This window comes from Hemiscyllium ocellatum, chromosome 50 (assembly GCF_020745735.1).
Source record: "Hemiscyllium ocellatum isolate sHemOce1 chromosome 50, sHemOce1.pat.X.cur, whole genome shotgun sequence".
NCBI classification, from domain to species: Eukaryota; Metazoa; Chordata; class Chondrichthyes; order Orectolobiformes; family Hemiscylliidae; genus Hemiscyllium; species Hemiscyllium ocellatum.
Window position 1 is genome coordinate 1,636,276 of NC_083450.1, and position 27,220 is coordinate 1,663,495.

A 27,220-nucleotide genomic window follows, 5' to 3' on the forward strand; every position below is an offset into this window, starting at 1 on the left:
GAAACGTGGGGAGCAGTGGAACTACATGTCCCAGAAGGCAGCTGGAGGCGGGGTCAAGGGAGAAGTTCGGGGGCGCGGAGGGTTCGGGGAGATGTAGTATGAGGACGATGCCGACGCGGGGTCCTCTGGGAATAGTAGTCCAGCCGCAGACCTGGGGCACGAGGGAGAAGACGGAAATGACTACAGATCCCAGAGGGCGCGGCGGGTCGGTCGGGCAGGATTTTGTTTTGGCTGCCCGCCCTGTTGTTTTGACGCGATTAATGTGGCCTCGGGCCGCTTCGCGCGCCCGGCCGCGCCGATTCCGCCCGCGAGGGGCGGCGGAAAAAAAATCGCCATCAACATGGCGGGCGGCAACAACCCGCGGAAATTCAGCGAGAAGATCGCCCTCCACAACCAGAAGCAGGCGGAGGAGACGGCCGCCTTCGAGGAGGTGATGATGGAGCTCAACAACTCGCGGGTAAGGCGCTGGCGGTGAGGGCTGGGGCCCAGGGGAGGGCGCCGCTGGAGGCCGCGGCCTAGCGCTCAGGCTCAGGGCCGTCCTGTCACTGCCAGCACGGGGCCTCCGGCTGCGGCTGGACAAACCCCGGGCTCGAGACACTGCATCTCGACACAGGCCCGGGGCCGGGGCCTGGGGGGAGGGGACAGCTCAGCACAGAGCGCCAGGCCCCAAACCTTATCCCCAATCTCTGAGAAACAGCCTGGAGCTGTCAGGGACAGAGAGCAGCACCAGGGACAGGTCTGTCACTGTGTAACACTGGGGTACAGTACTGGTGGGAACAGGTCTGTCCCTGTATAACACTGGGGTACAGTACTGGTGGGGGACAGGTCTGTCACTGTATAACACTGGGGTACAGTACTGGTGGGAACAGGTCTGTCCCTGTATAACACTGGGGTACAGTACTGGTGGGGACAGGTCTGTCCCTGTATAACACTGGGGTACAGTACTGGTGGGGACAGGTCTGTCACTGTATAACACTGGGGTACAGTACTGGTGGGAACAGGTCTGTCCCTGTATAACACTGGGGTACAGTACTGGTGGGGACAGGTCTGTCCCTGTATAACACTGGGGTACAGTACTGGTGGGGACAGGTCTGTCCCTGTATAACACTGGGGTACAGTACTGGTGGGGACAGGTCTGTCCCTGTATAACACTGGGGTACAGTACTGGTGGGGACAGGTCTGTCACTGTATAACGCTGGGGTACACTACTGGTGGGGACAGGTCTGTCCCTGTATAACACTGGGGTACAGTACTGGTGGGAACAGGTCTGTCCCTGTATAACACTGGGGTACAGTACTGGTGGGAACAGGTCTGTCCCTGTATAACACTGGGGTACAGTACTGGTGGGAACAGGTCTGTCACTGTGTAACACTGGGGTACAGTACTGGTGGGGAACAGGTCTGTCACTGTATAACACTGGGGTACAGTACTGGTGGGAACAGGTCTGTCACTGTGTAACACTGGGGTACAGTACTGGTGGGAACAGGTCTGTCCCTGTATAACACTGGGGTACAGTACTGGTGGGGACAGGTCTGTCCCTGTATAACACTGGGGTACAGTACTGGTGGGAACAGGTCTGTCCCTGTATAACACTGGGGTACAGTACTGGTGGGAACAGGTCTGTCACTGTGTAACACTGGGGTACAGTACTGGTGGGAACAGGTCTGTCCCTGTATAACACTGGGGTACAGTACTGGTGGGGACAGGTCTGTCCCTGTATAACACTGGGGTACAGTACTGGTGGGAACAGGTCTGTCACTGTGTAACACTGGGGTACAGTACTGGTGGGAACAGGTCTGTCCCTGTATAACTCTGGGGTACAGTACTGGTGGGGACAGGTCTGTCCCTGTATAACACTGGGGTACAGTACTGGTGGGAACAGGTCTGTCACTGTGTAACACTGGGGTACAGTACTGGTGGGAACAGGTCTGTCCCTGTATAACACTGGGGTACAGTACTGGTGGGGACAGGTCTGTCCCTGTATAACACTGGGGTACAGTACTGGTGGGAACAGGTCTGTCCCTGTATAACACTGGGGTACAGTACTGGTGGGAACAGGTCTGTCCCTGTATAACACTGGGGTACAGTACTGGTGGGAACAGGTCTGTCACTGTGTAACACTGGGGTACAGTACTGGTGGGAACAGGTCTGTCCCTGTATAACACTGGGGTACAGTACTGGTGGGGACAGGTCTGTCCCTGTATAACACTGGGGTACAGTACTGGTGGGGACAGGTCTGTCACTGTATAACACTGGGGTACAGTACTGGTGGGGACGGGTCTGTCACTGTATAACACTGGGGTACAGTACTGGTGGGGGACAGGTCTGTCACTGTATAACACTGGGGTACAGTACTGGTGGGGACGGGTCTGTCACTGTATAACACTGGGGTACAGTACTGGTGGGGGCAGGTCTGTCACTGTATAACACTGGGGTACAGTACTGGTGGGGACGGGTCTGTCACTGTATAACACTGGGGTACAGTACTGGTGGGGGCAGGTCTGTCACTGTATAACACTGGGGCACAGTACTGTTGGGGGACAGGTCTGTCAGTGGATAACACTGGGGTACAGTACTGGTGGGGGCAGGTCTGTCACTGTATAACACTGGGGTACAGTACTGGTGGGGACGGGTCTGTCACTGTATAACACTGGGGTACAGTACTGGTGGGGGCAGGTCTGTCACTGTATAACACTGGGGTACAGTACTGGTGGGGACGGGTCTGTCACTGTATAACACTGGGGTACAGTACTGGTGGGGGCAGGTCTGTCACTGTATAACACTGGGGCACAGTACTGGTGGGGGACAGGTCTGTCAGTGTATAACACTGGGGTACAGTACTGGTGGGGGCAGGTCTGTCACTGTATAACACTGCGGTACAGTACTGGTGGGGACGGGTCTGTCACTGTATAACACTGGGGTACAGTACTGGTGGGGACGGGTCTGTCACTGTATAACACTGGGGTACAGTACTGGTGGGGGCAGGTCTGTCACTGTATAACACTGGGGTACAGTACTGGTGGGGACGGGTCTGTCACTGTATAACACTGGGGCACAGTACTGGTGGGGGACAGGTCTGTCAGTGTATAACACTGGGGTACAGTACTGGTGGGGGACAGGTCTGTCAGTGTATAACACTGGGGTACAGTACTGGTGGGGGACAGGTCTGTCAGTGTATAACACTGGGGTACAGTACTGGTGGGGGCAGGTCTGTCACTGTATAACACTGGGGTACAGTACTGGTGGGGGCAGGTCTGTCACTGTATAACACTGGGGTACAGTACTGGTGGGGACGGGTCTGTCACTGTATAACACTGGGGTACAGTACTGGTGGGGACAGGTCTGTCCCTGTGTAACACTGGGGTACAGTACTGGTGGGGACAGGTCTGTCCCTGTGTAACACTGGGGTACAGTACTGGTGGGGACAGGTCTGTCACTGTATAACACTGGGGTACAGTACTGGTGGGAACAGGTCTGTCACTGTATAACACTGGGGTACAGTACTGGTGGGGACGGGTCTGTCACTGTATAACACTGGGGCACAGTACTGGTGGGGGACAGGTCTGTCAGTGTATAACACTGGGGTACAGTACTGGTGGGGGCAGGTCTGTCACTGTATAACACTGGGGTACAGTACTGGTGGGAACAGGTCTGTCACTGTATAACACTGGGGTCCAGTACTGGTGGGGGCAGGTCTGTCACTGTATAACACTGGGGTGCAGTACTGGTGGGGGCAGGTCTGTCACTGTATAACACTGGGGCACAGTACTGGTGGGGGACAGGTCTGTCAGTGTATAACACTGGGGTACAGTACTGGTGGGGACAGGTCTGTCCCTGTATAACACTGGGGTACAGTACTGGTGGGGACAGGTCTGTCACTGTATAACACTGGGGTACAGTACTGGTGGGGGACAGGTCTGTCACTGTATAACACTGGGGTACAGTACTGGTGGGGGACAGGTCTGTCAGTGTATAACACTGGCGTACAGTACTGGTGGGGACAGGTCTGTCACTGTATAACACTGGGGTACAGTACTGGTGGGGACAGGTCTGTCACGGTATAACACTGGGATACAGTACTGGTGGGGACAGGTCTGTCACTGTATAACACTGGGGTACAGTACTGGTGGGGACAGGTCTGTCCCTGTATAACACTGGGGTATAGTACTGGTGGGGACAGGTCTGTCACTGTATAACACTGGGGTACAGTACTGGTGGGGACGGGTCTGTCCCTGTATAACACTGGGGTAGGTACTGGTGGGGACAGGTCTGTCACTGTATAACACTGGGGTACAGTACTGGTGGGGACGGGTCTGTCCCTGTATAACACTGGGGTAGGTACTGGTGGGGGCAGGTCTGTCCCTGTATAACACTGGGGTGCAGTGTTATTGTGGACAGGTCTGTCACTGTATAACATTGGGGTACAGCATTGCTGGGCTCAGATCTGTCACTGTATCACACTGGAGTACAGTACTGGTGGGCGCAGGTCTGTCACTGTATAACACTGGGGTACAGTACTGGTGGGGGACAGGTCTGTCCCTGTATAACCCTGGGGTACAGTACTGGTGGGGACAAGTATGTCCCTGTATAACACTGGGGTACAGTACTGGTGGGGACAGGTCTGTCCCTGTATAACACTGGGGTACAGTACTTGTGGGGACTGGTCTGTCACAAGATAACACTGGGGTACAGTACTGGTGGGGACAGGTCTGTCACTGTATAACACTGGGGTACAGTACTGGTGGGGACAGGTCTGTCACTGTATAACACTGGGGTACAGTACTGGTGAGGACAGGTCTGTCACTGTATAACACTGGGGTACAGTACTGGTGAGGACGGGTCTGTCACTTTATAACACTGGGGTACAGTACTGGTGGGGACAGGTCTGTCACTGTATAACACTGGGGTACAGTACTGGTGAGGACGTGTCTGTGCCTGTATAACACTGGGGTACAGTACTGGTGAGGACGGGTCTGTCACTGTGTAACACTGGGGTACAGTACTGGTGGGGACAGGTCTGTCCCTGTATAACACTGGGGTACAGTACTGGTGAGGACGGGTCTGTCACTGTATAATACTGGGGTACAGTACTGGTGGGGACGGGTCTGTCACTGTATAACACTGGGGTGCAGTACTGGTGGGAACGGGTCTGTCACTGTATAACACTGGGGTACAGTACTGGTGGGGACGGGTCTGTCCCTGTATAACACTGGGGTACAGTACTGGTGGGGACAGGTCTGTCCCTGTATAACACTGGGGTACAGTACTGGTGGGGGCAGGTCTGTCACTGTATAACACTGGGGCACAGTACTGGTGGGGGACAGGTCTGTCAGTGTATAACACTGGGGTACAGTACTGGTGGGGACAGGTCTGTCCCTGTATAACACTGGGGTACAGTACTGGTGGGGACAGGTCTGTCACTGTATAACACTGGGGTACAGTACTGGTGGGGTACAGGTCTGTCACTGTATAACATTGGGGTACAGTACTGGTGGGCGCAGGTCTGTCACTGTATCACACTGGGGTACAGTACTGGTGGGGGACAGGTCTGTCCCTGTATAACCGTGGGGTACAGTACTGGTGGGGACAAGTATGTCCCTGTATAACACTGGGGTATAGTACTGGTGGGGACTGGTCTGTCCCTGTATAACACTGGGGTACAGTACTTGTGGGGACTGGTCTCTCACAATATAACACTGGGGTACAGTACTGGTGGGGACAGGTCTGTCACTGTATAACACTGGGGTACAGTACTGGTGGAGACAGGTCTGTTACTGTATCACACTTGGGTAGGTACTGGTGGGGGCAGGTCTGTCCCTGTATAACACTGGGGTGCAGTGTTATTGTGGACAGGTCTGTCACTGTATAACATCGGGGTACAGCATTGCTGGGCTCAGATCTGTCACTATCACACTGGAGTACAGTACTGGTGGGCGCAGGTCTGTCACTGTATAACGCTGGGGTACAGTACTGGTGGGGGACAGGTCTGTCCCTGTATAACCCTGGGGTACCGTACTGGTGGGGACAGGTCTGTCCCTGTATAACACTGGGGTACAGTACTTGTGGGGACTGGTCTGTCACAATATAACACTGGGGTACAGTACTGGTGGGGACAGGTCTGTCACTGTATAACACTGGGGTACAGTACTTCTGGGCTTAGATCTGTCACTGTATCACACTGGAGTACAGTACTGGTGGGCGCAGGTCTGTCACTGTATAACACAGGGGTACGGTGTTATTGGGGACAGGTCTGTTACTGTATCACACTGGGGTACAGTACTGGTGGGAGCAGGACTGTCCCTGTATCACACTGGGGTACAGTGTTATTGTGGACAGGTCTGTTCCTGTATAACACTGGGGTACCGTACTGCTGGGCTCAGATCTGTCACTGTATCACACTGGAGTACAGTACTGGTGTGGACAGGTCTGTCACTGTATCACACCGGTGTACAATACTGGTGGGGACAGGTCTGTCATTGTATAACACTGCGGTACAGTACTGGTGGGGACAGGTCTGTCCCTGTATAACACTGGGGTACAGTACTGGTGGGGACAGGTCTGTCCCTTTATAACACTGGGGTACAGTACTGGTGGGGACATGTCTGTCACTGTATAACACTGGGGTACAGTACTGGTGGGGGACAGGGCTGTCACTGTATAACACTGGGGTACAGTACTGGTGGGGACAGGTCTGTCACTGTATAACACTGGGGTGCAGTACTGGTGTGGACAGGTCTGTCACTGTATAACACTGGGGTACAGTACTGGTGTGGGACAGGTCTGTTACTGTATCACACGGCTGTACAGTGCTGGTGGCGATAGGTCTGTCACTGTATAACACTGGGGTATCGTACTGGTGGAGGCTGGTCTGTCCCTGTATAACACTGGGGTACAGTACTTGTGGGGACTGGTCTGTCACAATATAACACTGGGGTACAGTACTGGTGGGGACAGGTCTGTCACTGTATAACACTGGGGTACAGTACTGGTGGAGACAGGTCTGTTACTGTATCACACTGGGGTAGGTACTGGTGGGGGCAGGTCTGTCCCTGTATAACACTGGGGTGCAGTGTTATTGTGGACAGGTCTGTCACTGTATAACATTGGGGTACAGCATTGCTGGGCTCAGATCTGTCACTGTATAACACTGGGGTACAGTACTGGTGGGGGCAGGACTGTCCCTGTATCACACTGGGGTACAGTGTTATTGTGGACAGGTCTGTTCCTGTATAACACTGGGGTACCGTACTGCTGGGCTCAGATCTGTCACTGTATCACACTGGAGTACAGTACTGGTGTGGACAGGTCTGTCACTGTATCACACCGGTGTACATTACTTGTGGGGACAGGTCTGTCACTGGAGAACATGGGTGTACAGTGTTATTGGGGACAGGTCTGTCACTGTATCACACTGGGGTACTGTCCTGGTGGGGACAGGTCTGTCACTGTATAACACTGGGGTACAGTACTGGTGGGGACAGGTCTGTCCCTGTATAACACTGGGGTACAGTACTGGTGGGGACAGGCCTGTCCCTGTATAACACTGGGGTACAGTTCTGGTGGGGACAGGTCTGTCACTGTATAACACTGGTGTACAGTACTGGTGGGGACAGGTCTGTCACTGTCTAACCCTGGGGTACAGTGCTGGTGGGGACAGGTCTGTCACTGTATAACACTGGGGTACAATACTGGTGGGAACAGGTCTGTCACTGTATAACACTGGGGTACAGTTCTGCTGGGGGACAGGTCTGTCAGTGTATAACACTGGGGTACAGTACTGGTGTGGACAGGTCTGTCACTGTATAACACTGCGGTACAGTACTGGTGGGGACAGGACTGTAACTATAGAATACGGGGGTACAGTACCGGTGAGGACAGGTCTATCGTTGTATAACACTGCAGTACAGTACTAGTGGAGACAGGTCTGTTACTGTATCACACTGCGGTACAGTGCTGGTGGCGATAGGTCTGTCACTGTATAACACGGGGGTATCGTACTGGTAGGGGCAGGTCTGTCCCTGTATAACACTGGGGTGCAGTGTTATTGTGGACAGGTCTGTCACTGTATAACATTGGGGTACAGTACTGCTGGGCTCAGATATGTCACTGTATCACACTGGAGTACAGTACTGGTGGGCGCAGGTCTGTCACTGTATCACACTGGGATACAGTACTGGTCGGGCTAGGTCTTTCACTGTGTAAAACTGTGATACAGTACTGGTGGGGCAGGTCTGTCACTGTCTAACACTAGGGTACAGTACTGGTGGGGACAGGTCTGTCACTATATAGCACTGAGGTTCAGTACTGGTGGGGACAGGTCTGTCACTGTATCACACTGGGGTACATTACTTGTGGGGACAGGCCTGTGACTGTATAACACTGGGGTATAATGTTATTGGGGACAGGTCTGTCACGGTATAACACTGGGGTACTGTACTGGTGGGGACAGGTGTGTCACTGTATAACACTGTGGTACAGTACTGGTGGGGTCAGGTCTGTCACTGTATAACACTGGGGTACAGTACTGGTGGGGTCAGGCTTTCACTGTATAACACTAGGGTACAGTACTGGTGGGGACAGGTCTGTCACTGGAGTACCGTGCTGATGCGGACAGGTCTGTCACTGTATCTCACTTGCGTACAGTACTGGTGGGCGCAGGTCTGTCACAGCACAACACTGGCGTACACCACTGGTGGGGACACGTCTGTCCCTGTATAACACTGGGGTGCAGTGCTGGTGGCGACAGGTCTGTCCCTGTATAACACTGGGGTACAGTACTGGTGGGGACCGGTCTGTCACTGTATAACACTGGGGTATTGTACTGGTGGGGGCAGGTCTGTCCCTGTATCGCACTGGGGTACAGTGTTATTGTGGACAGGTCTGTTCCTGTATAACACTGGGGTACAGTACTGCTGGGCTCAGATTTGTCACTGTATAACACTGGGGTACAGTACTGGTGAGGACAGGTCTGTCATTGTATAACACTGCGGTACAGTACTGGTGGGGACAGGTCTATCACTGTATCACACTGGGGTATCGTACTGGTGGGGGCAGGTCTGTCCCTGTATAACACGGGGGTACAGTGTTATTGTGGACAGGTCTGTCACTGTATAACATTGGGGTACAGTACTGCTGGGCTCAGATCTGTCACTGTATCACACTGGAGTACAGTACTGGTGGGCGCAGGACTGTCACTGTATAACACTGGGGTAGAGTCCTGGTGGGGTCAGGTCTTTCATTGTGACACACTGAGGTACATTAGTGGTGGGGACCGGTCTGTCACTGTATCACACTGGGATACATTACTTGTGGGGACAGGTCTGTCACTGTATAACACGGGGGTACAGTGTTATTGGGGACAGGTCTGTCACTGTATCACACTGGGGTACAGTAATAGTGGGGACAGGTCTGTCACTGCATAACACTGGGGTACAGTACTGGTGGGGCAGGTCTGTCACTGTATCACACTGGGATACATTACTTGGGACAGGTCTGTCACTGTATAACACGGGGGTACAGTACCGATGAGGACAGGTCTGTCACTGTATAACACTGGGGTACAGTACTGGTGGGGTCATGCTTGTCACTGTATAACACTGGGGTACAGTACTGGTGGGCGCAGGTCTGTCACTATATAACACTGGGGTACAGTACTGGTGGGGTCAGGCTTTCACTGTATAACACTAGGGTACAGTACTGGTGGGGACAGGTCTGTCACTGGAGTACCGTGCTGATGCGGACAGGTCTGTCACTGTATCTCACTTGCGTACAGTACTGGTGGGCGCAGGTCTGTCACAGCATAACACTGGCGTACACCACTGGTGGGGACACGTCTGTCCCTGTATAACACTGGGGTACAGTACTGGTGGGGTCATGCTTGTCACTGTATAACACTGGGGTACAGTACTGGTGGGCGCAGGTCTGTCACTGTATAACACTGGGGTACAGTACTGGTGGGGACAGGTCTGTCACTGTATAACACTGGGGTACAGTACTGGTGGGGTCATGCTTGTCACTGTATAACACTGGGGTACAGTACTGGTGGGCGCAGGTCTGTCACTATATAACACTGGGGTACAGTACTGGTGGGGTCAGGCTTTCACTGTATAACACTAGGGTACAGTACTGGTGGGGACAGGTCTGTCACTGGAGTACCGTGCTGATGCGGACAGGTCTGTCACTGTATCTCACTTGCGTACAGTACTGGTGGGCGCAGGTCTGTCACAGCATAACACTGGCGTACACCACTGGTGGGGACACGTCTGTCCCTGTATAACACTGGGGTACAGTACTGGTGGGGTCATGCTTGTCACTGTATAACACTGGGGTACAGTACTGGTGGGCGCAGGTCTGTCACTGTATAACACTGGGGTACAGTACTGGTGGGGACAGGTCTGTCACTGTATAACACTGGGGTACAGTACTGGTGGGGTCAGGCTTTCACTGTATAACACTAGGGTACAGTACTGGTGGGGACAGGTCTGTCACTGGAGTACCGTGCTGATGCGGACAGGTCTGTCACTGTATCTCACTTGCGTACAGTACTGGTGGGCGCAGGTCTGTCACAGCATAACACTGGCGTACACCACTGGTGGGGACACGTCTGTCCCTGTATAACACTGGGGTACAGTACTGGTGGGGACAGGTCTGTCACTGTATAACACTGGGGTACTGTACTGGTGGGGACAGGACTGTCACTGTATAACACTGGGGTACAGTACTGGTGGGGACAGGCCTGTCCCTGTATAACCCTGGGGTACAGTACTGGTGGGGACAGGTCTGTCACTGTATAACACTGGAGTACAGTACTGGTGTGGACAGGTCTGTCACTGTATCACACCGGTGTACAATACTGGTGGGGACAGGTCTGTCCCTGTATAACACTGGGGTACAGTACTGGTGGCGATAGGTCTGTCACTGTATAACACTGGGGTATCGTACTGGTAGGGGCAGGTCTGTCCCTGTATATTACTGGGGTGCAGTGTTATTGTGGACAGGTCTGTCACTGTATAACATTGGGGTACAGTACTGCTGGGCTCAGATCTGTCACTGTATCACACTGGGATACATTACTTGTGGGGACAGGTCTGTCACTGTATAACACGGGGGTACAGTGTTATTGGGGACAGGTCTGTCCCTGTATCACACTGGGGTACAGTCCTGGTGGGGCAGGTCTGTCACTATATAACATGGGGGTACAGTACCGATGAGGACAGGTCTATCGTTGTATAACACTGCAGTACAGTACTGGTGGAGACCGGTCTGTTACTGTCTCACACTGCGGTACAGTGCTGGTGGCGATAGGTCTGTCACTGTATAACACTGGGGTATCGTACTGGTAGGGGTAGGTCTGTCACTGTATAACACTGGGGTATCGTACTGGTAGGGGTAGGTCTGTCCCTGTATAACACTGGGGTGCAGTGTTATTGTGGACAGGTCTGTCACTGTATAACATTGGGGTACAGTACTGCTGGGCTCAGATCTGTCACTGTATCACACTGGAGTACAGTACTGGTGGGCGCAGGTCTGTCACTGTATCACACTGGGATACATTACTTGTGGGGACAGGCCTGTCACTGTATAACCTGGGGTTCAGTGTTATTGGGGACAGGTCTGTCACTGTATCACACTGGGGTACAGTACTGGTGGGGTTAGGTCTTTCACTGTGTAAAACTGGGATACAGTACTGGTGAGGACAGGTCTGTCACTGTATAACACTGGGGTACAGTACCGGTGGGGACAGGTCTGTCACTATATAGCACTGGGGTTCAGTACTGGTGGGGACAGGTCTGTCCCTGTATAACACTGGGGTACAGTACTGGTGGGGCAGGTCTGTCACTGTATAACACTGGGGTACCGTCCTGGTGGGGACAGGTCTGTCACTGTCTCACACTGGGGTACAGTACTGGTGGGGACGGGTCTGTCACTGTATAACACTGGGGTATAGTACTGGTGTGGTCAGGCTTTCACTGTATAACACTGGGGTACAGTACTGGTGGGGTCAGGCTTTCACTGTATAACACTGGGGTACAGTACTGGTGGGGTCAGGCTTTCACTGTATAACGCTAGGGTACAGTACTGGTGGGGACAGGTCTGTCACTGGAGTACCGTGCTGATGCGGACAGGTCTGTCACTGTATCTCACTTGCGTACAGTACTGGTGGGCGCAGGTCTGTCACAGCACAACACTGGCGTACACCACTGGTGGGGACATGCCTGTCCCTGTATAACACTGGGGTACAGTACTGGTGGGGACAGGTCTGTCACTGTATAACACTGGGGTACTGTACTGGTGGGGACAGGACTGTAACTATAGAACACGGGGGTACAGTACCGGTGAGGACAGGTCTATCGTTGTATAATGCTGCAGTACAGTACTGGTGGAGACAGGTCTGTTACTGTATCACACTGCGGTACAGTGCTGGTGGCGATAGGTCTGTCACTGTATAACACTGGGGTATCGTACTGGTGGGGGCAGGTCTGTCCCTGTTTTACACTGGGGTGCAGTGTTATTGTGGACAGGTCTGTCACTGTATAACATTGGGGTTCAGTACTGGTGGGCGCAGGTGTGTCACTGTATCACACTGGGATACATTACTTGTGGGGACAGGTCTGTCACTGTATAACACGGGGGTACAGTGTTATTGTGGACAGGTCTGTCACTGTCTAACACTGGAGTACAGTACTGGTGGGGACAGGTCTGTCACTGTATCACACTGGGGTACAGTACTGGTGGGGACAGGTCTATCGTTGTATAACACTGCAGTACAGTACTGGTGGGGACAGGTCTGTCACTGTAAAACTGGGGTACAGTACTGGTGGGGTCAGGCTTGTCAGTGTATAACACTAGGGTACAGTACTGGTGGGGACAGGTCTGTCCCTGGAGTACCGTGCTGATGCGGACAGGTCTGTCACTGTATCTCACTTGCGTACAGTACTGGTGGGCGCAGGTCGGTCACAGCATAACACTGGCTTACACCACTGGTGGGGACAGGTCTGTCCCTGTATAACACTGGGGTACAGTACTGGTGGGGACCGGTCTGTCACTGTATAACACTGGGGTATCGTACTGGTGGGGGTAGGTCTGTCCCTGTATCACACTGGGGTACAGTGTTATTGTGGACAGGTCTGTTCCTGTATAACACTGGGGTACAGTACTGCTGGGCTCAGATCTGTCACTGTATCACACTGGAGTAAAGTACTGGTGGCGACAGGTCTGTCACTGTATCACACTGGGGTGCAGTACTGGTGGCGACAGGTCTGTCACTGTATAACACTGGGGTACAGTACTGGTGGGGACAGGTCTGTCCCTGTATAACGCTGGGGTACAGTACTGGTGGGGGCAGGTCTGTCACTGGAAAACACTGGGGTACAGTACTGGTAGGGACAGGTCTGTCACTGTATAACACTGGAGTACAGTACTGGTGGGGACAGGTCTGTCACTGTATCACACTGGGGTACAGTACTGGTGGGGACAGGTCTATCGTTGTATAACACTGCAGTACAGTACTGGTGGGGACAGGTCTGTCACTGTAAAACTGGGGTACAGTACTGGTGGGGTCAGGCTTGTCAGTGTATAACACTAGGGTACAGTACTGGTGGGGACAGGTCTGTCCCTGGAGTACCGTGCTGATGCGGACAGGTCTGTCACTGTATCTCACTTGCGTACAGTACTGGTGGGCGCAGGTCGGTCACAGCATAACACTGGGGTACAGTACTGGTGGGGGCAGGTCTGTCACTGTATAACACTGGAGTACAGTGCTGGTGGGGACAGGTCTGTCACTGTATCACACTGGGGTACAGTACTGGTGGGGACAGGTCTATCGTTGTATAACACTGCAGTACAGTACTGGTGGGGACAGGTCTGTCACTGTATAACACTGGGGCACAGTTCTGGTGGGGGACAGTCTGTCACTGTATAACACTGGGGTACAGTACTGGTGGGACAGGTCTGTCCCTGTATAACACTGGGGTACAGTACTGGTGGGGACAGGTCTGTCCCTGTATAACACTGGGGTACAGTACTGGTGGGGACCGGTCTGTCACTGTATAACACTGGGGTATCGTACTGGTAGGGGCAGGTCTGTCCCTGTATCACACTGGGGTACAGTGTTATTGTGGACAGGTCTGTTCCTGTATAACACTGGGGTACAGTCCTGGTGGGGTCAGGTCTTTCACTGTATCACACTGGGATACATTACTTGTGGGGACAGGTCTGTCACTGGAGAACATGGGTGTACAGTGTTATTGGGGACAGGTCTGTCACTGTATCACACTGGGGTACTGTCCTGGTGGGGACAGGTCTGTCACTGTATAACACTGGGGTACAGTACTGGTGGGGACAGGTCTGTCCCTGTATAACACTGGGGTACATTACTGGTGGGGACAGGCCTGTCCCTGTATAACACTGGGGTACAGTTCTGGTGGGGACAGGTCTGTCACTGTATAACACTGGTGTACAGTACTGGTGGGGACAGGTCTGTCACTGTCTAACCCTGGGGTACAGTTCTGCTGGGGGACAGGTCTGTCAGTGTATAACACTGGGGTACAGTACTGGTGTGGACAGGTCTGCCACTGTATAACACTGCGGTACAGTACTGGTGGGGACAGGACTGTAACTATAGAATACGGGGGTACAGTACCGGTGAGGACAGGTCTATCGTTGTATAACACTGCAGTACAGTACTGGTGGAGACAGGTCTGTTACTGTATCACACTGCGGTACAGTGCTGGTGGCGATAGGTCTGTCACTGTATAACACGGGGGTATCGTACTGGTAGGGGCAGGTCTGTCCCTGTATAACACTGGGGTGCAGTGTTATTGTGGACAGGTCTGTCACTGTATAACATTGGGGTACAGTACTGCTGGGCTCAGATATGTCACTGTATCACACTGGAGTACAGTACTGGTGGGCGCAGGTCTGTCACTGTATCACACAGGGATACATTACTTGTGGGGACAGGTCTGTCACTGTATCACACTGGGATACAGTACTAGTCGGGCTAGGTCTTTCACTGTGTAAAACTGTGATACAGTACTGGTGGGGCAGGTCTGTCACTGTCTAACACTAGGGTACAGTACTGGTGGGGACAGGTCTGTCACTATATAGCACTGGGGTTCAGTACTGGTGGGGACAGGTCTGTCACTGTATCACACTGGGGTATAATGTTATTGGGGACAGGTCTGTCACGGTATAACACTGTGGTACAGTACTGGTGGGGTCAGGCTTTCACTGTATAACACTGGGGTTACTGTACTGGTGGGGTCAGGTCTGTCACTGTATAACACTGGGGTACAGTACTGGTGGGGTCAGGCTTTCACTGTATAACACTAGGGTACAGTACTGGTGGGGACAGGTCTGTCACTGGAGTACCGTGCTGATGCGGACAGGTCTGTCACTGTATCTCACTTGCGTACAGTACTGGTGGGCGCAGGTCTGTCACAGCACAACACTGGCGTACACCACTGGTGGGGACACGTCTGTCCCTGTATAACACTGGGGTGCAGTGCTGGTGGCGACAGGTCTGTCCCTGTATAACACTGGGGTACAGTACTGGTGGGGACCGGTCTGTCACTGTATAACACTGGGGTATTGTACTGGTGGGGGCAGGTCTGTCCCTGTATCGCACTGGGGTACAGTGTTATTGTGGACAGGTCTGTTCCTGTATAACACTGGGGTACAGTACTGCTGGGCTCAGATTTGTCACTGTATAACACTGGGGTACAGTACTGGTGAGGACAGGTCTGTCATTGTATAACACTGCGGTACAGTACTGGTGGGGACAGGTCTATCACTGTATCACACTGGGGTATCGTACTGGTGGGGGCAGGTCTGTCCCTGTATAACACGGGGGTACAGTGTTATTGTGGACAGGTCTGTCACTGTATAACATTGGGGTACAGTACTGCTGGGCTCAGATCTGTCACTGTATCACACTGGAGTACAGTACTGGTGGGCGCAGGACTGTCACTGTATAACACTGGGGTAGAGTCCTGGTGGGGTCAGGTCTTTCATTGTGACACACTGAGGTACATTAGTGGTGGGGACCGGTCTGTCACTGTATCACACTGGGATACATTACTTGTGGGGACAGGTCTGTCACTGTATAACACGGGGGTACAGTGTTATTGGGGACAGGTCTGTCACTGTATCACACTGGGGTACAGTAATAGTGGGGACAGGTCTGTCACTGCATAACACTGGGGTACAGTACTGGTGGGGCAGGTCTGTCACTGTATCACACTGGGATACATTACTTGGGACACGTGTGTCACTGTATAACACGGGGGTACAGTACCGATGAGGACAGGTCTGTCACTGTATAACACTGGGGTACAGTACTGGTGGGGTCATGCTTGTCACTGTATAACACTGGGGTACAGTACTGGTGGGCGCAGGTCTGTCACTGTATAACACTGGGGTACAGTACTGGTGGGGACAGGTCTGTCACTGTATAACACTGGGGTACAGTACTGGTGGGGTCAGGCTTTCACTGTATAACACTAGGGTACAGTACTGGTGGGGACAGGTCTGTCACTGGAGTACCGTGCTGATGCGGACAGGTCTGTCACTGTATCTCACTTGCGTACAGTACTGGTGGGCGCAGGTCTGTCACAGCATAACACTGGCGTACACCACTGGTGGGGACACGTCTGTCCCTGTATAACACTGGGGTACAGTACTGGTGGGGACAGGTCTGTCACTGTATAACACTGGGGTACTGTACTGGTGGGGACAGGACTGTAACTATAGAACATGGAGGTACAGTACCGGTGAGGACAGGTCTATCGTTGTATAACGCTGCAGTATAGTACTGGTGGATACAGGTCTGTTACTGTATCACACTGCGGTACAGTGCTGGTGGCGATAGGTCTGTCACTGTATAACACTGGGGTATCGTACTGGTAGGGGCAGGTCTGTCCCTGTATAATACTGGGGTGCAGTGTTATTGTGGACAGGTCTGTCACTGTATAACATTGGGGTACAGTACTGCTGGGCTCAGATCTGTCACTGTATCACACTGGGATACATTACTTGTGGGGACAGGTCTGTCACTGTATAACACGGGGGTACAGTGTTATTGGGGACAGGTGTGTCCCTGTATCACACTGGGGTACAGTACTGGTGGGGACAGGTCTGTCACTGTATAACCCTGGGGTACAGTACTGGTGGGGGACAGGTCTGTCCCTGTATAACCCTGGGGTACAGTACTGGTGGGGACAGGTCTGTCACTGTATAACACTGGGGTACAGTACTGGTGGGGGACAGGTCTGTCCCTGTATAACCCTGGGGTACAGTACTGGTGGGGACAGGTCTGTCACTGTATAACACTGGGGTACAGTACTGGTAGGGGACAGGTCTGTCCCTGTATAACACTGGGGTACAGTACTGGTGGGGGACAGGTCTGTCCCTGTATAACCCTGGGGTACAGTACTGGTGGGGACAGGTCTGTCACTGTATAACACTGGGGTACAGTACTGGTAGGGGACAGGTCTGTCCCTGTATAACCCTGGGGTACAGTACTGGTGGGGACAGGTCTGTCACTGTATAACACTGGGGTACAGTACTGGTGGGGGACAGGTCTGTCACTGTATAACACTGGGGTGCAGTACTGGTGGGGACAGGTCTGTCACTGTATCACACTGGGGTACAGTACTGGTGGGGACATGCCTGTCACTGTATAACCCTGGGGTACAGTACTGGTGGGGACAGGTCTGTCACTGTATAACACTGGGGTACAGTAATGGTGGGGACAGGTCTGTCACTGTATAACACTGGGGTACTGTACTGGTGGGGACAGGACTGTCACTGTATCGCACTGGGGTACAGTACTGGTGGGGACAGGCCTGTCACTGTATAACCCTGGGGTACAGTACTGGTGGGGACAGGTCTGTCACTGTATAACACTGGGGTACAGTAATGGTGGGGACAGGTCTGTCACTGCATAACCCTGGGGTACAGTACTGGTGGGGGCAGGTCTGTCCCTGTATAACACTGGGGTACAGTACTGGTGGGGACAGGTCTGTCAGTGTATAACACTGGGGTACAGTACTGGTGGGGACAGGTCTGTCACTGTATAACACTGGGGTACTGTACTGGTGGGGACAGGACTGTAACTATAGAACACGGGGGTACAGTACCGATGAGGACAGGTCTATCGTTGTATAACACTGCAGTACAGTACTGGTGGAGACCGGTCTGTTACTGTCTCACACTGCGGTACAGTGCTGGTGGCGATAGGTCTGTCACTGTATAACACTGGAGTATCGTACTGGTAGGGGTAGGTCTGTCCCTGTATAACACTGGGATGCAGTGTTATTGTGGACAGGTCTGTCAGTGTATAACACTGGGGTACAGTACTGGTGGGCGCAGGTCTGTCACTGTATCACACTGGGATACATTACTTGTGGGGACAGGCCTGTCACTGTATAACACGGGGGTACAGTGTTATTGGGGACAGGTCTGTCACTGTATCACACTGGGGTACAGTACTGGTGGGGTTAGGTCTTTCACTGTGTAAAACTGGGATACAGTACTGGTGAGGACAGGTCTGTCACTGTATAACACTGGGGTACAGTACTGGTGGGGACAGGTCTGTCACTATATAGCACTGGGGTTCAGTACTGGTGGGGACAGGTCTGTCCCTGTATAACGCTGGGGTACAGTACTGGTGGGGACAGGTCTGTCACTGTCTCACACTGGGGTACCGTCCTGGTGGGGACGGGTCTGTCACTGTATAACACTGGGGTATAGTACTGGTGGGGTCAGGCTTTCACTGTATAACACTGGGGTACAGTACTGGTGGGGTCAGGCTTTCACTGTATAACGCTAGGGTACAGTACTGGTGGGGACAGGTCTGTCACTGGAGTACCGTGCTGACGCGGACAGGTCTGTCACTGTATCTCACTTGCGTACAGTACTGGTGGGCGCAGGTCTGTCACAGCACAACACTGGCGTACACCACTGGTGGGGACATGCCTGTCCCTGTATAACACTGGGGTACAGTACTGGTGGGGACAGGTCTGTCACTGTATAACACTGGGGTACTGTACTGGTGGGGACAGGACTGTAACTATAGAACACGGGGGTACAGTACCGGTGAGGACAGGTCTATCGTTGTATAACACTGGGGTACAGTACTGGTGGGGACAGGTCTGTCACTGTATAACACTGGGGTACTGTACTGGTGGGGACAGGACTGTAACTATAGAACACGGGGGTACAGTACCGGTGAGGACAGGTCTATCGTTGTATAATGCTGCAGTACAGTACTGGTGGAGACAGGTCTGTTACTGTATCACACTGCGGTACAGTGCTGGTGGCGATAGGTCTGTCACTGTATAACACTGGGGTATCGTACTGGTGGGGGCAGGTCTGTCCCTGTATAACACTGGGGTGCAGTGTTATTGTGGACAGGTCTGTCACTGTATAACATTGGGGTTCAGTACTGGTGGGCGCAGGTGTGTCACTGTATCACACTGGGATACATTACTTGTGGGGACAGGTCTGTCACTGTATAACACGGGGGTACAGTGTTATTGTGGACAGGTCTGTCACTGTATCACACTGGGGTACAGTACTGGTGGGGTCAGGCTTTCACTGTATAACACTGGGGTACTGTACTGGTGGGGTCAGGTCTGTCACTGTATAACACTGGGTACAGTACTGGTGGGGTCAGGCTTTCACTGTATAACGCTAGGGTACAGTACTGGTGGGGACAGGTCTGTCACTGGAGTACCGTGCTGATGCGGACAGGTCTGTCACTGTATCTCACTTGCGTACAGTACTGGTGGGCGCAGGTCTGACACAGCACAACACTGGCGTACACCACTGGTGGGGACACGTCTGTCCCTGTATAACACTGGGGTACAGTACTGGTGGGGACAGGTCTGTCCCTGTATAACGCTGGGGTACAGTACTGGTGGGGGCAGGTCTGTCACTGTATAACACTGGGGTACAGTACTGGTAGGGACAGGTCTGTCACTGTATAACACTGGAGTACAGTACTGGTGGGGACAGGTCTGTCACTGTATCACACTGGGGTACAGTACTGGTGGGGACAGGTCTATCGTTGTATAACACTGCAGTACAGTACTGGTGGGGGCAGGTCTGTCACTGTAAAACTGGGGTACAGTACTGGTGGGGTCAGGCTTGTCAGTGTATAACACTAGGGTACAGTACTGGTGGGGACAGGTCTGTCCCTGGAGTACCGTGCTGATGCGGACAGGTCTGTCACTGTATCTCACTTGCGTACAGTACTGGTGGGCGCAGGTCGGTCACAGCATAACACTGGCTTACACCACTGGTGGGGGTAGGTCTGTCCCTGTATCACACTGGGGTACAGTGTTATTGCGACAGGTCTGTCACTGTATAACACTGGGGTACAGTACTGGTGGGGGCAGGTCTGTCACTGTATAACACTGGAGTACAGTACTGGTGGGGACAGGACTGTAACTATAGAACACGGGGGTACAGTACCGGTGAGGACAGGTCTATCGTTGTATAACACTGCGGTACAGTACTGGTGGATACAGGTCTGTTACTGTATCACACTGGGGTACAGTGCTGGTGGCGATATGTCTGTCACTGTATAACACTGGGGTGCAGTGTTATTGTGGACAGGTCTGTCACTGTATAACATTGGGGTGCAGTACTGGTGGGCGCTGGTCTGTCACTGTATCGCACTGGAATACATTACTTGTGGGGACAGGTCTGTCACTGTATAACACGGGGGTACAGTGTTATTGGGGACAGGTCTGTCACTGTTTCATACTGGGGTATAGTACTGGTGGGGTTAGGTCTGTTACTGTTTAAAACTGGGGTACAGTACTGGTGGGGTGAGGTCTTTCACATGTATAACACTGGGATACAGTCCTGGTGGGGAAAGGTCTGTCACTGTATAACCCTGGGGTGCAGTACTGGTGGGGACAGGTCTGTCACTGTATAACACTGGGGTACAGTACTGGTGGGGGACAGGTCTGTCACGGTATAACACTGGGGTACTGTACTGGTGGGGACAGGTCTGTCACTGTACAACACTGGGGTACAGTACTGGTGGGGACAGGTCTGTCACTGTATAACGCTGGGGTATAGTACTGGTGTGGACAGGTCTGTCACTGTATAACACTGGGGCACAGTTCTGGTGGGGGACCGGTCTGTCACTGTATAACACTGGGGTACAGTACTGGTGGGGACAGGTCTGTCCCTGTATAACACTGGGGTACAGTACTGGTGGGGACAGGTCTGTCCCTGTATAACACTGGGGTACAGTACTGGTGGGGACAGGTCTGTCCCTGTATAACACTGGGGTACAGTACTGGTGGGGACAGGTCTGTCAGTGTATAACACTGGGGTACAGTACTGGTGGGGACAGGTCTGTCCCTGTATAACACTGGGGCACAGTACTGGTGGGGGACAGGTCTGTCATTGTATAACACTGGGGTGCAATACTGGTGGGGCCAGGTCTGTCACTGTATAGCATTGGGATACAGTACTGGTGGGGGACAGGTCTGTCCCTGTATAATACTGGGGTACAGTACTGGTGTGGACAGGTCTGTCACTGTATAACACTGGGGTACAGTACTGGTGGGGACAGATCTGTCCCTGTATAACACTGGGGTACAGTACTGGTGGGGACAGGTCTGTCACTGTATAACACTGGGGTATAGTACTGGTGGGGACAGGTCTGTCACTGTATAACACTGGGGTACAGTACTGGTGGGGACAGGTCTGTCAGTGTATAACACTGCTGTACAGTACTGGTGGGGACAGATCTGTCCCTGTATAACACTGGGGTACAGTACTGGTGAGGACAGGTCTATCGTTGTATAACACTGCTGTACAGTACTGGTGGGGACAGGTCTGTCACTGTATAACCCTGGGGTATAGTACTGGTGGGGACAGGTCTGTCACTGTATCACACTGCGGTACAGTACTGGTCGGGACAGGTCTGTCACTGTATAACACTGGGGTACTGTACTGGTGGGGACAGGTCTGTCACTGTATAACACTGGGGTGCTGTACTGGTGGGGACAGGACTGTAACTATAGAACACGAGGGTACAGTACCGGTGAGGACACGTCTATCGTTGTATAACACTGCAGTACAGTACTGGTGGGGACAGGTCTGTCACTGTATAACACTGGGGTACAGTACTGGTGGGGACAGGTCTGTCCCTGTGTAACACTGGGGTGCAGTACTGGTGGGCGCAGGTCTGTCACTGTATAACACTGGAATACAGTACTGGTGGAGACAGGTCTGTCACTGTATCACATTGGGGTGCAGTACTGGTGGGGACCGATCTCTCCCTGTATAACACTAGGGTACAGTCCTGGTGGGGTCAGGTCTGTCCCTGCATAACACTGGTGTACAATGATATTGTGGACAGGCCTGTCACTGTATAACACTGGGGTACAGTACTGGTGGGCGCAGGACTGTCACTGTATAACACGGGGGTACAGTGTTATTGGGGACAGATCTGTCACTGTATCACACTGGGGTACAGTACTGGTGGGGACAGCTCTCTCCCTGTATAACACTGGGGTGCTGTACTGGTGGGGACAGGTCTGTCACTGCATAACACTGGGGTGCTGTACTGGTGGGGGCAGGTCTGTCCCTGTATAACACTGGGGTACAGTACTGGTGGGGACAGGTCTGTCCCTGTATAACACTGGGGTATAGTACTGTTGGCACAGGTCTGACCTCTGTATAACACTGGGGTACAGTACTGGTGAGGGCAGGTCTGTCACTGTATAATACTGCGGTACAGAACTGTTGGGGACCGGTCTGTCCCAGTATAACCCTGGGGTACAGTACTGGTGGGGACCGGTCTGTCACTGTATAACACTGGGGCACTTTTCTGGTGGGTACCGGTCTGTCCCTGTATAACCCTGGGGTACAGTACTGGTGTGGATAGGTCTGTCAGTGTATAACACTGTGGTATAGTACTGGTGGGCGCAGGTCTGTCACTGTATAATACTGGGGTACAGGACTGTTGGGGACAGGTCTGACCCCTGTATCAAACTGGGGTACAGTACTGGTGGGGACAGGTCTGTCCCTGTATAACACTGCGGTCCAGTATGGTGGGGACAGGTCTGTCAGTGTATAACACTGGGGTACAGTACTGGTGGGGGCAGGTCTGTCGCTGTATAACACTGGGGTACAGTACTGGTGGGGACAGGTCTGTCACTGTATAACACTGGGGTACAGTACTGGTGGGGACATGTCTGTCCCTGTATAACACTGGGGTACAGTACTGGTGGGGACCGGTCTGTCCCTGTATAACACTGGGGTACAGTACTGGTGGGGACGGGTCTGTCACTGTATAATACTGCGGTACAGAACTGTTGGGGACCGGTCTGTCCCAGTATAACCCTGGGGTACAGTACTGGTGGGGACAGGTCTGTCACTGTATAACACTGGGGCACTTCACTGGTGGGTACCGGTCTGTCCCTGTATAACCCTGGGGTACAGTACTGGTGTGGATAGGTCTGTCAGTGTATAACACTGTGGTATAGTACTGGTGGGCGCAGGTCTGTCACTGTATAACACTGGGGTACAGTACTGGTGGGGACAGGTCTGACCCCTGTATCAAACTGGGGTACAGTACTGGTGGGGACAGGTCTGTCCCTGTATAACACTGCGGTCCAGTATGGTGGGGACAGGTCTGTCAGTGTATAACACTGGGGTACAGTACTGGTGGGGACAGGTCTCTCCCTGTGTAACACTGGGGTACAGTACTGGTGGGGACAGGTCTGTCCCTGTATAACACTGGGGTACAGTACTGGTGGGGACAGGTCTGTCAGTGTATAACACTGGGGTACAGTACTGGTGGGGACATGTCTGTCCCTGTATAACACTGGGGTACAGTATTGGTGGGGACAGGTCTGTGAGTGTATTCGTTGTGCGCTCTTATCTGGTCGGTGTTTGGTTTGTGAGTTATGGTACAGAATCAGTGCTGTGGTGCAGTACTCCTGGCCTTGCCCTCAGCTGTTTGTGTTGTAAAATTTTTTTAAGGCTTCTTTGTGGATTAATGATTTGGTTTAATTCTAAAAGTGTAATGGTCGGTTTCCTCTCTCTCTATCCAGCACTTTCCTTTCCACCTGGCCTGTTTGTCTCACTTACCTTTTCTGTTTGTCTGTATTTGCCTACATCATGGTTTGTGTGTGATTTGTAAATTGCTTGTGCTGTATGCAGCGATTCATGTGTGTCCTGCCCCAGAGTCGAGAGAGCGGTTTGAATGTTGGAGTTCAATTTTAGCTGTATTTTTGTGTTTTTTGTCAGCTGGTGATGTGATTTCCCTCTGGCATGTCCCAGTTGCCAGTGGGCATTACTAGCGTGTGTTGCGTTTTGCTTTGACCCCAGGAAACCTGTTGTCTGTTCCTCCCCCAGTTACAGGCTCAGAAGGTACACCAACTCCGCCTGTCACATACTCGAGGGCCGTATTATGGTGGGTCACTGCCTAATGTCAATGCCATCTCCAGCAACAACGCTGAATTCCAGGTAATCAGGGCTGTTCACGACTCATGCTTGGTATTCATGGACACTGTTGGTGGGTCAGCTCTGAGGGAGTGCTGCACTATCGGAGGGTTAGTGCTGATGAAGTGGGCACTGTCGGAGGGTCAGTGCTGAGGGAGTGCTGCACTGTCGGAGGGTCAGTGCTGAGGGAGTAGGCACTGTCAGAGGGTCAGTGCTGAGGGAGTGCCACATTGTCGGGGCTTCAGTGCTGAGGGAGCGCCGCACTGTCGGAGGGTCAGTGCTGAGGGAGTGCCGCACTGTCGGAGGGTCAGTGCTGAGGGAGTGCCGCACTGTCGGAGGGTCAGTGCTGAGGGAGTGGGCACTGTCGGAGGGTCAGTGCTGAGGGAGTGCCGCACTGTCGGAGGGTCAGTGCTGAGGGAGTGCCGCACTGTCGGAGGGTCAGTGCTGAGGGAGTGCCGCACTGTCGGAGGGTCAGTGCTGAGGGAGTGCCGCACTGTCAGAGGGTCAGTGCTGAGGGAGTGCCGCACTGTCGGAGGGTCAGTGCTGAGGGAGTAGGCACTGTCAGAGGGTCAGTGCTGAGGGAGTGCCACATTGTCGGGGCTTCAGTGCTGAGGGAGCGCCGCACTGTCGGAGGGTCAGTGCTGAGGGAGTGCCGCACTGTCGGAGGGTCAGTGCTGAGGGAGTGCCGCACTGTCGGAGGGTCAGTGCTGAGGGAGTGCCGCACTGTCGGAGGGTCAGTGCTGAGGGAGTGCCGCACTGTCAGAGGGTCAGTGCTGAGGGAGTGCCGCACTGTCGGAGGGTCAGTGCTGAGGGAGTAGGCACTGTCAGAGGGTCAGTGCTGAGGGAGTGCCACATTGTCGGGGCTTCAGTGCTGAGGGAGCGCCGCACTGTCGGAGGGTCAGTGCTGAGGGAGTGCCGCACTGTCGGAGGGTCAGTGCTGAGGGAGTGCCGCACTGTCGGAGGGTCAGTGCTGAGGGAGTGGGCACTGTCGGAGGGTCAGTGCTGAGGGAGTGCCGCACTGTCGGAGGGTCAGCGCTGAGGGAGCGCCGCGCTGTCGGAGGGTCAGCGCTGAGGGAGCGCCGCACTGTCGGAGGGTCAGTGCTGAGGGAGTGCCGCACTGTCGGAGGGTCAGTGCTGAGGGAGCGCCGCACTGTCGGAGGGTCAGTGCTGAGGGAGTGCCGCACTGTCGGAGGGTCAGTGCTGAGGGAGTGGGCACTGTCGGAGGGTCAGTGCTGAGGGAGTGGGCACTGTCGGAGGGTCAGTGTTGAGGGAGTGGGCCCTGTCGGAGGGTTAGTGCTGAGGGAGCGCTGCACTATTGGAGGGGCAGCCCTGAAGGAACGCCACACTGTCGGAGATTCAAGGATACAAGTTGCGGCCTTTTCTTCATGGCCTCCGTTTTGACTGGCTGCGAAGTCCTTGCTAGTACCTGACCGTGTCTGTATATAAAGCTGATGTGAGGAGAGTGTAACTGTGGTGCTGGCAGTACCATCTGTGGTGGTTGGGGCTGAATGTGCAGATCACTGCTGATTGTGTGTCTGTGTGTGCGTGTCTGTGTGTGTGTGTGTGTGCGCGCGCTGATTTAGTTTCCGTTGTGTTGCAGAGTCCCTTCAGTTCTGTGCTGGATTCTAGCCGTGGCACACGCCATCATGGATTGGTGGAGCGGGTACAGAGAGCCAGGCTGAATTCCCCTCACAGAAGACAGATATCCTTTTGCGTTGGCATTGTGCTGTGATGTACCTCTCTGGGAAAGCTAGGGTTTGGTCCATTGTCCCTGAGCTGGTCACTGCGGTTCCTGACCTGCTAGTGACGTGACTGGCAGCCAGAGCCATTTCCTCCCTGTTCTCCTGCACTGATGCTGCTCACAGCTCCAGTTGAAGCAGAGAGCGTGCTCCCCAACAGGGCTGTGAGCTGTTCTGCAAGAGTTCCAGGGGGCTGTGGATGTGTGAGCTGTTTCTGTGTGTTGGTAAGGTCACTATCCTACACCTTCACTGTCGTGTGAATGCCCACCGGCCCCGTTACATTTCCATCTGGACCCCCTCCTGTCCAGATTCAGGTCTGAGATGAGGCTCCTTGACTGATGTGTGCACGTTGACAGCTCTCCATACAGTTCTGCATACCTGTCACCTCCCCCGGACACCAGCTGGAGAAGGTAAGGAGCTTTTGCTGTCTCAGCTTGGCATATGACAGCGGGATTGAGGTCCAGTTTGTTGGGACTCAGCTAACTTCAGATGTCAGGGAGTGGAGCAGAGGGAGGAAGCCAGCAGCAGGATGCAGTCCCCTCTGCCAATCGTGGGGACGTGTTCTCTCTCTCTCTCTCTCTCTCTCTCTCTCTCTCTCAGCAGGGGGTCCCTCTGTCTCTCAGGGAAGCCTCCTTGGTCACACCATCGTGCTGCTGTACTGACAGACCTTGTCCTTTTACCCTGGAGCAGCCTGGTTCCCTTGCACATTGGCCAGGAGCTCAGTGAGTGTGATCCTATCGAGTCTTTGTGAGAGGTCTTCATGAAGCAGGCTGATTATTCTGCCCTTAGACTTTGTTGCTGCTGGTCTTGGTCACTGTACTCCCTTTGTACAGAGTGCAGTGAAGGTTTCACAAACTGATTGGTGGGATGGCAGGGCTGGTAGACAGTGATTGGGTTGGAGGGATATATTCACTGGAGGTTATAGGAATGAAGGGACGATCGCTAACAGGACTCAAGAGTAAATGCAGGAGGGATATTCCCAGTGACCAGGGAGCCCAGAACCA

The 27,220-nt window shown here is 53.4% G+C and overlaps 1 protein-coding gene across 2 annotated transcripts in view; it reads left to right on the forward strand.

The window, feature by feature from the left end:
* Positions 1-313: 313 nt before the first annotated feature.
* LOC132805457 (CREB-regulated transcription coactivator 2-like) overlaps positions 314-27,220 on the forward strand; it is a 53,529-nt gene continuing 26,622 nt past the window's right edge. For both annotated transcript variants that reach the window (XM_060820539.1, XM_060820540.1), the window contains exons 1-4: positions 314-457; positions 24,391-24,501; positions 26,078-26,179; positions 26,565-26,626. In XM_060820539.1, the coding sequence (XP_060676522.1) occupies positions 341-457; positions 24,391-24,501; positions 26,078-26,179; positions 26,565-26,626 (392 nt within the window). In that variant the 5' untranslated portion in view covers positions 314-340. The remainder of the gene's footprint in view (positions 458-24,390; positions 24,502-26,077; positions 26,180-26,564; positions 26,627-27,220) is intronic.